General features: G+C 35.3%; 3 protein-coding genes across 7 annotated transcripts in view; 1 reads left to right on the top strand and 2 right to left on the bottom strand.

Annotated features, from left to right (window-relative positions):
• The window catches only part of LOC306844353 (protein furry homolog-like), a 92838-nt gene extending 89812 nt beyond the window's left edge, over positions 1–3026 (bottom strand). For both annotated transcript variants that reach the window (XM_079376416.1, XM_079376415.1), the window contains exon 1: positions 2832–3026. The gene's annotated coding sequence lies outside the window, so the exon portion shown is untranslated. The remainder of the gene's footprint in view (positions 1–2831) is intronic.
• Positions 3027–3191: 165 nt separating this feature from the next.
• On the top strand, positions 3192–7147 carry LOC306843889 (OCIA domain-containing protein 1-like). Of its 3 annotated transcripts, none has more exons than XM_079375588.1 (9): positions 3192–3313; positions 4115–4179; positions 4359–4443; positions 4633–4686; positions 5417–5464; positions 5559–5691; positions 5880–6109; positions 6261–6416; positions 6804–7147. In XM_079375588.1, the coding sequence occupies exons 2-9, from the start codon at positions 4120–4122 to the stop codon at positions 6839–6841; spliced, it is 804 nt and encodes a 267-aa protein (XP_079231714.1). In that variant the 5' UTR covers positions 3192–3313; positions 4115–4119; the 3' UTR covers positions 6842–7147. The 3 variants fall into 3 exon arrangements, with proteins under 3 accessions (XP_079231714.1, XP_079231713.1, XP_079231715.1); XM_079375589.1 differs by lacking the exon at positions 3192–3313 and adding an exon at positions 3990–4028 and having other exon boundaries at positions 6804–7024; XM_079375587.1 differs by lacking the exon at positions 3192–3313 and having other exon boundaries at positions 3974–4179; positions 6804–7110.
• A 203-nt stretch (positions 7148–7350) lies between these two features.
• Positions 7351–13966, bottom strand: LOC306843890 (OCIA domain-containing protein 2-like). 2 transcript variants are annotated; one of them, XM_079375590.1, is made up of 8 exons: positions 13889–13966; positions 11067–11323; positions 10494–10587; positions 9522–9575; positions 9019–9066; positions 8765–8909; positions 8595–8680; positions 7351–8400 (listed from the first exon to the last, which is right to left on the bottom strand). In XM_079375590.1, the coding sequence occupies exons 2-7, from the start codon at positions 11139–11141 to the stop codon at positions 8596–8598; spliced, it is 501 nt and encodes a 166-aa protein (XP_079231716.1). In that variant the 5' UTR covers positions 11142–11323; positions 13889–13966; the 3' UTR covers positions 7351–8400; position 8595. The 2 variants fall into 2 exon arrangements, with proteins under 2 accessions (XP_079231716.1, XP_079231717.1); XM_079375591.1 differs by having other exon boundaries at positions 11067–11290.

Below are 13966 nucleotides of genomic sequence, written 5' to 3'. Positions count from 1 at the left end.
CCAGCTCTGTAAGGCCCAAGTTCCAAAATGCCCACATGTGCATTAATTTACCACCTACACCAGACTGTCTGGCCCCACTCTTACAAGACCCTTTATACTGTACCAGACAAAGGATGACTCAAAAATCAAAAGCCCTCACTGTTTCTTGTTTCATTCTTTTATGACAAAAGTATTAAAAAACAAGGTTCTCATGAGAAACAGAAGTGAAGAATCTGTTTCACGTGCCATGCAAACATGTAAAACATGACTAATGTAAACTAGCCTATACCATATTTTCTGATTGCAGCTGTTGTGATTATGCCCTTAATAAAGTATTAAACAAGAGGGCGTAAAAACACTGCAACCTTAGGCACATTTAGATTAAAATTTAGGACGGAGGAGCGAACCAATTCATCCCTTTCCCCTCCCTCTTAAATGACAAAACGATCCCACGGTATTACGACTATATTGCACAGTATATCTCTTTCATTTATGTGGATCTAATTAACAAGGAGCATTAGTTCCAGCAAAGAAGCAATTACTGAGAACAAGGTAATTTATTATTATATTTATCTTTAACAAGGTAATTTACTAGGTTATCAATGCAAATAGCACAGTATACTGTCACTAGGATGCTTGTAAAAAAAAATGAACAGGAAAGGGTTCTTGAAATATTCAAACAGTTCACTGTGTGCTAAAAGGGATAGTCGTATGATGTCAAGGAGGACAATATATCAGTCATATCAGATCTGTCTTATATCAGATCTGTCTTGGTCTTGTGGTTGCATAATATTGACAAGAAAAACAACGACTCACTGCTCTAAATTTCTGAGTGTTTATTTTACTTATAAAGTCTCTTATGGTCACCAAGGCTGCATTTATTCAATCAAAAGTATAGTAAAAACAGTAATATTGTGAAATATTATTACAATTATATTTAATCATAAATAAATGTTTCTATTTTAATATCTTTTAAAAATTTAATTTATTTCTGTAATGCAAATTTGACTTTTCAGGAGCAACTACTCCGGTCTTCAGTGTCACATGATCCTTCAGAAATCATTCTAAAATGCTGATTTGCTGCTCGAGAAACATTTCTTATTGTTATTAGCTATATGAAGGGGTGTAAGAAAATATTGATACACGCGAGTATCGCGATATTTTGTTTGTCGATACTGTATCGAAAAAAATAAAATTGTAAACTTAAACTGTGAACCTTTAAAGCAGGGTCTAAAAATATATATGGTCTTTTTTATAAAATACATTTTATACATACATTTAACTAAAGAATCCTGCAAGCACTTTAATTTTTCCCCCTTGACTCGTACTGCACAAAAAGTGGTTCAATAATGTTGAATGTTACAGGGACTGATTATTGCAAATGCAGATCCCAGTGTGTTCTGGTTAAACAATTTGTATTTATTTATTGCTAAGGTTTGCATATAGTGGTGTGCTCTTAATGACAGCTTTCCTAAAAATATATCCTATTCCTAAAATAAGAAATATCCCCTTATATATATATATATATATATATATATATATATATATATATATATATATATATATATATATATATATATAAATCGCCAGATTCTTGCCAATACACAGCCCTAGCTATATGTTGGAAAAAAGTTGTTTAATATTTTGTTATTGACAATGCAATTGTGTGATTTGTATAAGTCTTTTTTTTATTATTATTTAACATATGATTTCACTTGAAGCATGCAGAGATTTCAGATTAAAATAACATGCCTCTATATCTATTTACATCTGCATTTAAGAGCATTAATTGAAAGAAGAATGTATAAGCATTTAACTCCAATGCAACAATCCCATACATCTGTCTCCCACCAAACCCCACTACTGTTTACAAGAGACCCACTGCTGTCATGACACTCAGAGCAGCATGTTCAGCAGTAAGCAGGAAGAGTTCACACTCCTCTCAGGCCTCAGATCAGGAGTGTGAACTCTTCTCTGCTCACTGCTGAACAAGCTGCTCTCTCACCAAATGCTGAGAGGCTGGCTGGGACACGAGCTGTTAACATCATTTATGACTCATGCACATGTTTGCATAGGACAAGCAATAAACATCAATGAGCCTTTCAAGTGACCGATTTTATTAGATGAACAAGATAAAGGAGAAAGATGTGGTCTGGATTGAAACAAAACTATGTTTTTAGATTAAAACATCTAACATTAACAGCTCCAGGGTTTTGCTAAAACTTCGCACTTTTCCACTAAAGAAAATTAAAGGGACAGCAAATTAACAGATAGTTTTATGTAATTTGGTGGTATCAAACAAAATAAGAGCTGTTAATAAAAACGACTTTGGGGGTTTAAAACTCAGCCTAACAGCATCCTGTTACCAATACCGCAGATCTTCTTATTATGACTGACATTTCCACCAAACTACAGTTTTGTAACAGTTTCTCCCTTCAGTTCAGCTTTTATACATTTTGCCCAAAAAGACAATTTCTCCAGTTTTTCTGATTGGTTAAACGCAATGTTGTCTCATGCTCACAAAACTCCATGAAAACTCACATATTGACCTGTGCATTAAGACTTTAGCTTCATATGGCCTGCTCAACTCATGTAAGTTACCTTACCAACGATGTCCAAAAACGCTGTCTAAGTAGACAGCTTACTGGAGTTTGTGACACAGACACTGACTGCACTCATCTTCGCTTCAAATGCTGGTCAACATAACATAACTTGACTACCAACTGATAATATCCTGGGAAGGAAAGTACATCTGATAAGATAGGAGCGTTAAAAGTGAGAGCTGGCTCTCTCGGTCTTACATTAGACGCTGGGTATTTGATGTTAGTCAAACAGAATTCGGCCTTTCTTACCTTTTTTAGAGCAGCTGCGCTTTTCCTCGTCAGTTAACTTAGCCTGCTCGCGCTAGCACTGAAAACCCGATGGCTCTTCTCTCCAAAAGATGACTAGAACGACTCGAGCTTCACAAAAACAACATTTCACAACCGTTGACCTCTAACGCTCGATCTTATAGCTAATCTTCTCGGTCTTTTTACACCTAAAAACTCGACGAATGACAACGTGCCCACCTCCCAGTCCATCAGATTGGAGCAGTGCTGGCTAACGGCTTTGACAATCCGCTCTTCTGATTGGGGAGTCGCGGTGTCAAGATTGCGGAGCTAAGCCCCGCCCTGCGCTCGCAGCTATAAATGCACTGTATTCACACGCTTAACAAACGGATCTTTCTATTGGCTGATTGAGCTGTCAATCAACACACACTGCTACTGGATTGGCTGAAAGGACATGATTCCGTGATAATACCTTCGGTTTGTCAAAATACATGCTCGTACACTGCGTAAGTAAAAATCAATACTTTTAGTTTAGACCTCTTAATTGTTTATTGTTTATAAGGATTAGGTTTTTGCTGCGAGATCGATCGATAGATGAGGCAATTAAATGGCTATTGACATAACACTAAAAGTGATCAATACTCCTATTCACACAAGCTATGATTTCTCTAAATCGTTTCACAAACATCTGATCAGTTTTTGTCTAATCTAGTTGCTTTCTCAGTTCAGACTACAATTTTGTATTTATTTTCTATTTCATGCTTAATAATAATAATTGCTGTAAATGGGTTAACGCTGATGTAATGTCTGAACGCTTTAAATTTTAGACTTTCATTTTCTTTGTCTCTTTTTAAATCTTACGAAAACTGTTCACATACAATCAAATGTACTTAAACAGGTAAAGAAAAAAATATTTTGAGATTTTGGTTATACAATGTTTTATTTAAAAAAAATGTGTTCGGAAATTACAATAGGTTATATTATTTATATATATATATATATTTGTAAATTCAACACGAATATATATATATATATATATATATATATATATATATATATATATATATATATATATATATATATATATATAAGGCATTCTTATAAGACATATTTCGATTTTTGAGTTGTTGTGAGACTTTCATTGGTGCTTCCGGCTTAGTTTCTGCGCTTCCGGGTTAGTGTTGTTTGCTAATAAGAGTCGACTGGAGGTCATGTAATAAAGTGAGTCTCTGGGTTTGTTGACTCGAATCCTATGGCTGCTGCAAAAACATTATTGTTTGTATAGTGAACTGTGCTTCTTGTATCAGTCATTATGTCGCAAGCGTCGTCTGGATTCACTCCGGCTGCTCAAGTTCCACATGGGTCTAGTAAGGTAGGCAGTAAATTCACCTGACACTGTTTATAAACCACATATTCTGTTCCTTACTGCTCCATCTCATGCAGAAGTACTTCAAAAGCAAAGCGTGTGTGCGGTTTTCTGTTTACAGGATAAATAGACAACTGATATGGAACTTCCAGAAAGTTTCCTCACGCATAGTTTTGTCTTCTCAGGGACCTTTTAATGCCTCGTATATTCCCAATGAAGAAGAGAGGCGTGTCTTCAAAGAGTGCAATTCAGAAAGCTTCTGGTACAGATGTGAGTAGTACTCTACTTTAATGATGAAAACTCTCATGATTTAACGGCTCTTCTGCCCAACATCTTTTTTGCATTCCTTTTTATTTTTTCGTTTTATTCCTCCACAAATTTACTTTGCAAGCTATAGTCTCAAGATGCTTCTGATGAGAAAGAACTTCTGAAAGAGGTTTGCTCTCTTGTTGTTTGCAGCCTTGCCATTTTCTGCCATTGCAATTGCAGCCACTCAGTTAATGGTGTCGAGAGGTATGTTCACATCAAATATTTCACATTTTTACTCATTTCCCATTGTCATGGAAAACCTAGATTTATCAGGGAATATTAAAAATCGCAAAAGTCATTACGAAGACTAAAATCTTGAGTAATGGAACTTTTTTTTTTTTTATAGTAGGCTAATTATATTTTTTTCCCCAATATACTCAGAGCTCTGGAAAATAAAACATTTTAGAAAGCATTACCTAGTAATTACAAATGACTATTAAAAGTCATGAAGAAGGGATAGTTCAACCCAAAATGAAAATTGTCATTTATTTCTGTTCCAAAACCATGTGACTTTTATTCATCTCTGAATCACAAATGAAGATGTTTTTAATGACACCTGTGATGTTTACATTCCTCCATTGAAAGTCCATTCCACCAAAATTTGAATGCTCCAGATTTTTCATGAAGAGATTGTAAAAGAAATCTATATGAAGAGTGGTTTAATCAAAGTATTCTAAGAAGACACAATCATTTTGAATGATGAACCAATTTAATTTACACTGTTGTTCACATAGAAACATCTAACAGTGCACATACATAGACCACATCAAATATGTTCAACCAAAACTCAACTGCGCATGCTCTTCATTTGTATTCTGAATACGAGCAAGAATTATGGGTTTGGATTTTGGTGGCAAAACAATTTAAACCTAAAGGGAGAATAAATAGATTTTTCAAACATGTAAAATCTTATATTGTTATTGTTTATCCGTAGGAATCCTTACTCCATCACCCCGATTTGGCTCTCTTCCCAAAGTTGTGTGTAAGTATCAAGAACAACAGACACCACAAATTGTATAAACCGCAACTAAATCCAAGGATATAGCACCTTTTGAATATTTGTGTTTTTTATGCAGTTGCTGGCATGTTTGGATACATTACTGGGAAAATGTCTTACATGAGGGTCTGTGAAGAAAAGTTTAGGAAACTGGAGAACTCCCCACTGGGAGATGCGCTACGACAGGGGCGTCTGCATCACATGCCTTCAGAGTAAGAACAAGTGCACACATAATTTTTTCAAATATATTTAAATTTCTATATTTTGTTTTAATAGTTAGAAATCTAAAATTTCTATCTGTGTGTTTTATTTAGTTTCTTTTCACACATGTATGTGTGTATATATATATATATATATATTTGAAGTAATTCACTTTGACACGTGAGTTTTATTTTTAAAGTCTAAACCAGTCAGAGTTTGAGGATTCAAACCCATCAGAATCTCAACGGTCTGTTTCGGGGTCTGCGTTCCAACCTTCGACAGAAGTCAGTTCTATGCCTGAGAGCCAAAGCAGTTACACCAGTGACTATCCCTACAGCAGCCCCTCCCAATCATACGACCCCACTCCTTTCAGTTCTGGATTCAGTGATTCTGGTCCTGTTAACATCAGGGATGATATTTCTCCTCAAGGTACTGCCACCCTTGAACAAAACATGTATAATTGTATAGACATATATAAATATAAATTTGATTTACATTTGGGTGAAGACATTTGTCATTGAATAAGGATTTGTCATCTGATTGGTAGATGTTTAACCAATAGTTGGCATTTGTCCCAAAGCTCCACTCTATCAAGATGAGGATGTGCCCAAAAAGAAGCCAGTGTTGTATGAGGAACTGCGTAGCAAGAATAGAGAGAACTATGAGGTCACTCTCACACAGAAAGCTGAAACGCTGATGAAACCACAAACAATGGCACCAGTACCTAAGAAGGAAGGTGAGCTTCAGTAACTGATTTCCCTAAAATTTGAATGGGTCTATACACGCAATGATTTGTGAGACTTACAAAGATTCTAAAAGCCAATCAATTTGAATATTTAACCTCTAAATGTCAAAGCATCCATAAATTAATTAAAAAACAGTACTGTGTTGGGTTGCCAACTGATGTTCAATGTAACAAAGGTCCTGAAGCAATTCTAGTTCTGAACAACTGATGTAGATGATGGCAAATACACTAGTTGATACTCCCAACTGACATGAGTGTTGAAGCTTTACTTTTAATTTTGCGTTTGTATGAATATTGGTCCAGTTGATAAATATTTTATATTTTCAATGTCCTTTGTATGCTTTAATCTTTAAACCAGTTTCTTTCTCCCCCCTCCAGATAAAAAGAACAAATATGGAGATGCTTGGGATGAGTAATCAACGGTCTTGAGGAGCTCAAGATCTGAACGCAGTGTATTCTGTGGAGTTGTCATGACGACTCCTGCCAGATTAGACCAAAAGCTGCGATCGAATGCTGAATGTACTTTAAGGAGTAAAACTCCAATTTTAAAATGAATGCAGAATTACTCTATTTTCTTTTGATACCACATTTATGGTTTGAAAACAAATGTTTCTGTTTTTATTAATTAGGAAATTTTGGCCAGATGTGCTTGAGATTTGTTAATACATAAATAAAATTATATAACAACTATATATATATATATAATTGCTTCATATAAACCCAGAAAAGATGTAATAAAAGAAAAAAACAGCATCAAGTTTGACTCTCCACTAGAAAGTTAGGCCATCACAATGCAAAAAGATGTACACAAGTGACAATCACAACAGTATATGTGTTTAGTCTTGGACCCATGATGATAATAATGGCATCACTCATGATGTTACAGTTATTACAGTCTTCAGAGCTGGAGATAAAGATATGCTTGCTCTGTAAATTCTTTTAATGGAAATTCACATTTAAATGTTCAAACATTTCAAATAAAGCCTGTGACACATGTAATTCATTCACTGCACATTAATTATTGTCTGTGAAGGTTTTATATATGCGACCCTGGAGCATAAAACCAGTCTTAAGTCACTGGGGTATATTTGTAGCAATAGCCAAAAATACATTGTCTGGGTCAAAATTATTGATTTTTCTTTTATGCCGAAAATCATTAGGATATTAAGTAAAGATCATGTTCCATGAAGATATTTTGTACATTTCCTACTGTAAATATCAAAACTTAATTTTTGATTAGTAATATGCATTGCTAAGAACTTAATTTGGACAGCTTTAAAGGTGATTTTCTCAATATTTAGATTTTTTTTTTGCACCCTCAGATTCCAGATTTTCAAATAGTTGTATCTCAGCCAAATATTGGCCTATTACAACAAACCATACATCAATGGAAAGCTTATTTAGATGATGTATAAATCTCAATTTCGAAAAATTGACCCTTATGACTGGTTTTGTGGTCCAGGGTCACATATATATTCAGCTCTGATAAAAGGCAGTTGCTTACTGTCATAATTCAACAGAAACCTCCATTCCCTTATTTCTATTCTAAACAAATAAAAAGCTGAGCAAATATTGGAATATAACAAAAGACCTTAAAAATAACACAGATTCCTATGAGGTGGATTAATTTATGCCAGATTTGACACTCTACGACAGCAAACATTTCTCATTGTTCCCTCAAATCCACGTCAAACACTACATCTCTTAGTGCTAAAATGTTACTTCTATTTGACACGCCTATTTCAATAATTGCGAAAAGGTTGTCTTAAATTGTCCACATAGCTGCAGTGTCTCATACTCGTAGTGTCTTAGCGCCCCCTGCTGGTTAGTTAGCATTAAGGTAAGTTCAAAATGATTTTAGCTGCTTTGTTTTGCATTATTTCCAAAAGAACTAAAAAATTCTGTTTTAATTAGTTTATTTTTATTTTAAAAATTACATGAGGTAATGAGTCGTGTCCTGTGGATCTCGGAGACTCTGCAACAGAAAAACGAATAGATTTAACTTTAGCATTGATTACACACTGTGTTCTCTTGAACAACATGAGGTAAGGGGTGTTTGGTGGGCACGTGGTTAAAAATTAAAACGAATAGTGGCTGATGGGTGTGGTTTAGTGTGAACTGAGGTGGATCTTTTGTGTTTAGGTATATGGGTGTGTTGTGTTTCTTCACCTCAGCTCTGAGTTGCTGCATCAGGCGATGTTGCTGTAGCTTGTGTTTCTTCTTGTTTGCACTTTTCACACACATGGATGCAGTGTCTGTATAAAGGAAACCATAAACATATTTCAAACAACAAAATACTGCAAAAAGCTCATGACATGACTAATCCTCATGATACTTACTTATGTCCAGGTTTACAGCCACCAGGTCCAAATCCAGGAGTACCAAACCCTTTGGCGAAATCTGGTCCCAGTTTATTGTTGAATTTCTCTCTGCAGGTCCCGACATAGGAAGCTTTGCCTACTGCATAACCCACAATACCAGCCACTGCAGAGGAAAGTCGATTTATGGGTTTGTATTCCCACTGTATATTGCCATGATATAAAACATGCAATAATAATATGAGGTGGGAAATTATTATTCAATAGAGACTTACAAAGCAGTTTAGGGAAGTACCCAAATCGCTTGGACTTTTTCCAGACCCCTTTTTAAAAAAAAAAATGCAAACTGGATTATACGTTTTCAATACAGTCAATAAAACGTTTTTTGCATTCCACTGCACTGCTTTTCTGTTGATTTGATTTCTATGTAAACAGGCGCTAAACAGAAACGTTGTGTCACATCTTTTGAATCCTCTGGCTCAAGCAAAGAAAGGGAATTCGGCTCAAGCAAAAACACATTCTGTGTTCATAAAGTGTTTCCAGTGTTTCATTCATAAAGCATAATTTAAGATTGTTTGAACAGTATTATTTTAGTATTATTTTTAATTCATTTTTATTTCATTAGTCAATTTAGTACATTGATGTAAACTAAATATTGAGAAATGCTGTCTTGGCTACTTACTGAAATGAGTTAGATTTTTATTATTTCATCATGGCTCAAACCTAACAGCTTTGAGTGACAACTGCTTGTATAGATTATTCGTTGGATGAATTTTACCGCTGTATATGAGGCCAGCAGTCACAGCCATGCTGCCGCCAGAGAGTGGAAGAGCTGTGGAGACATTAACAGAGGTTAAAAAGCAACACATTATTATTCCAAATCTAGATCTAAACATTCAACATCTGAATACCAAACGGTTCCTTTGGTAAATTTAGATTCAGAAATCACCACTCAATGTATATATGTAAATTATCTATCAGAGATGCAAGACAAGAAGCAATCTGAGGACAATTTGAGTGTTTCAAATGACTTACTGAGGCACTAGAAATTCGTATTAGTAGATTCCTGCTATACTCCAGAGGTGCTGGTCAGATAAAATGTTGCTTGCATTGATGATGGATATTTGACATCTTAATTTTACCATGCAATTCTGAATATTTGGTTACAGTGGACAACTGGGTCACAGATGTCAGCCGGAAGACTTAACATGAGGCTCATGTTTCCACCAACACAAACAGTGCTAGAGTAAAACCGAATTCCAGCCATGTCAAAACATCAGCACTGGATAATAAAGGCGCCACTGCTTTCCTCCATTAGCCCTTTTGTGGACAAATGTTCTTGAAAGAAAAAACCATGTACACACATGTCAAGTCCTTTTTACAAAAGCAAACAACCTGTGAAGATCATTCATTTGTCCAAAATACACATTTTTAAAGTACAGCCCAACCCATCTCCTAACTGAACTGAACAGAAACATCATATCTGGTCTATCTCTATTAAAGGGATAGTTCACCCAAAAAATGAAAAATATTTATTCAGTGGAACAGAAGAAATCTGAAGTCAACTAAAACAGTTTGCATACCAAACTTCTTCAAAATATCTTCTTTAGTGTTTTCAGCAGAAGAAAGTAACTCATACAGGTTTGGACTGACATGAGGATGAGTAAATGATTATGGCATTTTCATTTTTGGGGTCAATTGTCAGTTTGAGGGATAGTAAATGAATACAAGCGTGTCTATGTTTCTTTACCTCGATACCAGAAGCTCTCGTACTGACACTCCTTCCATATCTGCTTTATATCTTCCCTAGGAAAGCGTGGATCAGCTATGGGGCACTGGAATTGCTGTAAAAACAAAAAGGTCAGAGAAAAGTAAATCCTCTCCTAATGGAGATGCTTATAAGGGTTACAGGAAGCCCCATTCATCAAGCTAATTACTCTGAAACCTGGTGGCTGGTTTCAAAGGATCTTCTGTTCTTTCGACCACATTTCTAAATGTGTCTAAAATCTACAAAACTTAATTTACAGCTTTCTGGCTCTGTGTGAACATGGTGACCATACAGCAAATGCAGGCCTGATATAGTAGGAAGTGAGGTGAACATATGGTTACAATCAGTCTACATGTTATCAACCACATGAATGTTGGTCTGAACAAACAATTGCTAAATGTGAATTTTACAAGCTACTTATTGAACTTTCTTTGACACAAAGAATACTGCTCTCCATGAAGGCCCACATTATTGCTAAATATCTTTTTATTCATTATTATAAGCAGCTATATGAATAGCTGCAGAATTTCTGAAAGATAAATAAATTCTCTTTACCTTCCACCCAGACTGGCCAGGTTTTGTGTCCACCCCTCCTTCTCCACCCGTACTCTGATTTCCTTCTGTACTCATGTCTTTTTCATTCAAGCGCTCCTCTCTTTTCTATTTGTCTACTATGCTTCTTCTTACAAAGTCTCTAATTTTCCTGTTTTCTTTTGAGCTCCTCCTCTCCTTCAATAACTGTGTAATGCTCCTCCCATTGGGGGAAGTGCCTTGATGACCTGTTTTCAACCAAAATCCCACATCATGGTTGCCTTGCAAATTACACACATGTAATGTGTAAAATTAGATGTAACACACAGAAAAATGGTGTAGAATTTACTTTGAAACAATTTTTCACATAGAAATTGATAGTAAATTTCACAAATAAGTACAAAGAAACAAGTATCATCGAATTAAACATGACATTTTTAAGTAGCAATATTTTCTTTGAAAATCATACTCCAATAATCTTTGTTTTGTTTACAACTGAGATGTTTTTTTTTTATATTGTAGCATCTACATCTCAAATGAGGTGATATGATTAAACCTTAAATTGCTTATATTTTACAAATGTCAAAATTCACTTTCAATGTTATTTGTGTTTTGATGTGTGCGGATTTCCTGTTTTGACAACAATCATGTCAGTGAGCTCACCTCTGTCCAACATTCACTGCCTGCTCTGATAAATCTTTATCAGACAATGTTGCCCTAGATAGACGCACACGTGGCCAAATTCATACTGCTTTAAAACACTCTGTATCTCCCATTTTCATAAACCTGGAAGAATATGTTCTAGGTTATAAAAAAATCTTTTAAACTTCAGCAGTTTGAGGGCTTGACCAATCCAAGAAAGACATTTTGAAGACATTTGTTAATTTTAGGTCATAAAGCAGCAGGAGGAAGAAGAGAAGACATAGGAAACATTAATAGACTTTCAGATAAATAAAGCTGCATCCGCTCAGATGTGTATATCACACACATTGTGTGGTAAAACTACATATTCTAACTTGTGAAAACCCTCTAGGCCTATATGTCAATTTCAATAGACATGAATATTCAGTCACAGTTTTCTTCTGTTTATACTGACACAGAGCTTCTTTTCACTTGTGCTGTAATAAATACAGACGACAGTGAATCCATAGTAGTTTCAAAATTAAAATACTGGCAAACGATTATGCTGATCCTTGGCAAGTAACGCATAACATGTCTTTTTAAAATGAAAAGATATTTTGCATTTCTTGTCTGCTTCATTCAAAATTACAGAAAAGTAAAATGACAAAGAGTTAGAAACCACTTGTATAGATGTACCATAACGTCTCAAGACATTGATTTAATAATTATTTCTATCTTTTAACATTCAGTACAACACCAAAAAGATTGTAGATTCTCCCGAGAATTCTACTCATTGCTCAAATTACTCATTATTTTAATAAAATGCTAAAGAATTACTCTCTGAGGTAAAACCTGAACATATACCGTCCACCGGAAACATGAATCTCAGAGACGGGTTCAAGTCAAACACATGGAGCTGCGTTTACAATAAAAAGCGTACTGTACTTTGAATTTGCAATAATACAGCGAACCACGATTCTCAAACACGGATCAAGGTGTTTGATGACACACAAATGTTGTAACAAATGCACTCCTGCAAGTGTACTCGGTAATGACAGTAACTCATTTATTAATGGATTCTTCAGATCTTTCTTTGACCACATCATCAGCCCCACATATAGCAGGGCATCAAAAAATTAGTTTATACTCATTGTGTTCCTCCCCACGGAAATCTTTAGTAAAAGGCGAAAGATTTATACGATCTGAGGTGAAACATGAGTGTGTTAAACAGCAAACACACCGGGTTCAGTATCAGAGGAGACGAGACACAAACATCAATGACGGTAACTACATAGCGACCTTTAGAAATAACACTAACCAAATATATACAATATAATAAACGCATAATCTACCATCATTTGTATTTAAGATGCATACAAGCACATGCACCACTAAAATATGATACTAGCAATTTAAAGTTGAGCGTGCAATGCATTCTGGGAGCTCAAACTTTGAAGAGACACGTGACTGTCTTTAAATGCCCCTCCACAGTTTTGTCCCCCCTATGGTTGTTCCCCGTTTTTGTTTTCTGTGGTTCTCACTGTGCTACAGTATTCTACACAACTATAAATGATCTTACTCAGCCTCTGCAAATAAACTAAAGAAACTATGCTTAAGCAAATGCTCTCATTTTCACAGAGCGACACAAACTAATACAATAAATAACTTGCGCCCCCTGCTTTACGTATATTCACGTGTATTTACATAGGGATATTCACCTATATTCTGAATAACTGAAATGGGGTTATATACCTTTTATGATATTATTAATAATAATGTATGTAAGAGCTTTAAGATACATAGTTTTAAATAAATAAATACAAACAAGTCCTATCAATGAATGAATTATATGGCGACACCTAGTGGTCATATGATGTAGGCCTACTATCTGCTGCATTGAATCCCGAGCAAACCAAACAAAATGAGAATTACATGATAAATAAATTACTGCAGGCAGAAAAGGCCTGAATATTAAACCTATTTCTATATCAAACTGCTTACAGACAGTCGTCTTCGCCATGTTTAACCTGACACAGTGTAGAAAACAAAAAGAAAGAGAGGCAAGAGAAACGTACTAGCAATCAGCATAGAATCTTCTAGCCTCACCACAAACTCTATAATCAACCTAACTGCACGACATCCTCACAGTGCTCTGGTTCCCATCAACAGCATAGAGTCCGGGTTGAATCATTAAGCCCTAATTACGGACTTAAATTTCTCCTCACCTGTACAGGGCTATCAGTAACCAGCTAATCAAGGAAAATAGCTTCCACTTGCTTCCTTAGATGCTGGTCAGTTGTTCG

The sequence above is a fragment of the Barbus barbus genome (assembly GCF_936440315.1).
Source record: "Barbus barbus genome assembly, chromosome: 24".
Classification (NCBI taxonomy): Eukaryota; Metazoa; Chordata; class Actinopteri; order Cypriniformes; family Cyprinidae; genus Barbus; species Barbus barbus.
This window is presented reverse-complemented; position numbering and strand designations above follow the sequence as displayed.

Excerpts from the sequence above, each read along its gene's own strand:
- LOC306843889 (XM_079375588.1), top strand. The coding sequence starts at position 4,120 with ATGTCGCAAGCGTCGTCTGGATTCACTCCGGCTGCTCAAGTTCCACAT. Across the intron at positions 4,687-5,416 it reads TCAGTTAATGGTGTCGAGAG|GAATCCTTACTCCATCACCC; the intron begins GTATGTTCACAT and ends GTTTATCCGTAG. Across the intron at positions 5,692-5,879 it reads CTGCATCACATGCCTTCAGA|TCTAAACCAGTCAGAGTTTG; the intron begins GTAAGAACAAGT and ends TTATTTTTAAAG.
- LOC306843890 (XM_079375590.1), bottom strand. The coding sequence starts at position 11,141 with ATGAGTACAGAAGGAAATCAGAGTACGGGTGGAGAAGGAGGGGTGGAC. Across the intron at positions 9,067-9,521 it reads TGCTGGCCTCATATACAGCG|GGGTCTGGAAAAAGTCCAAG; the intron begins GTAAAATTCATC and ends TTTTTTAAAAAG. Across the intron at positions 8,681-8,764 it reads GGCTGTAAACCTGGACATAA|ACACTGCATCCATGTGTGTG; the intron begins GTAAGTATCATG and ends TCCTTTATACAG.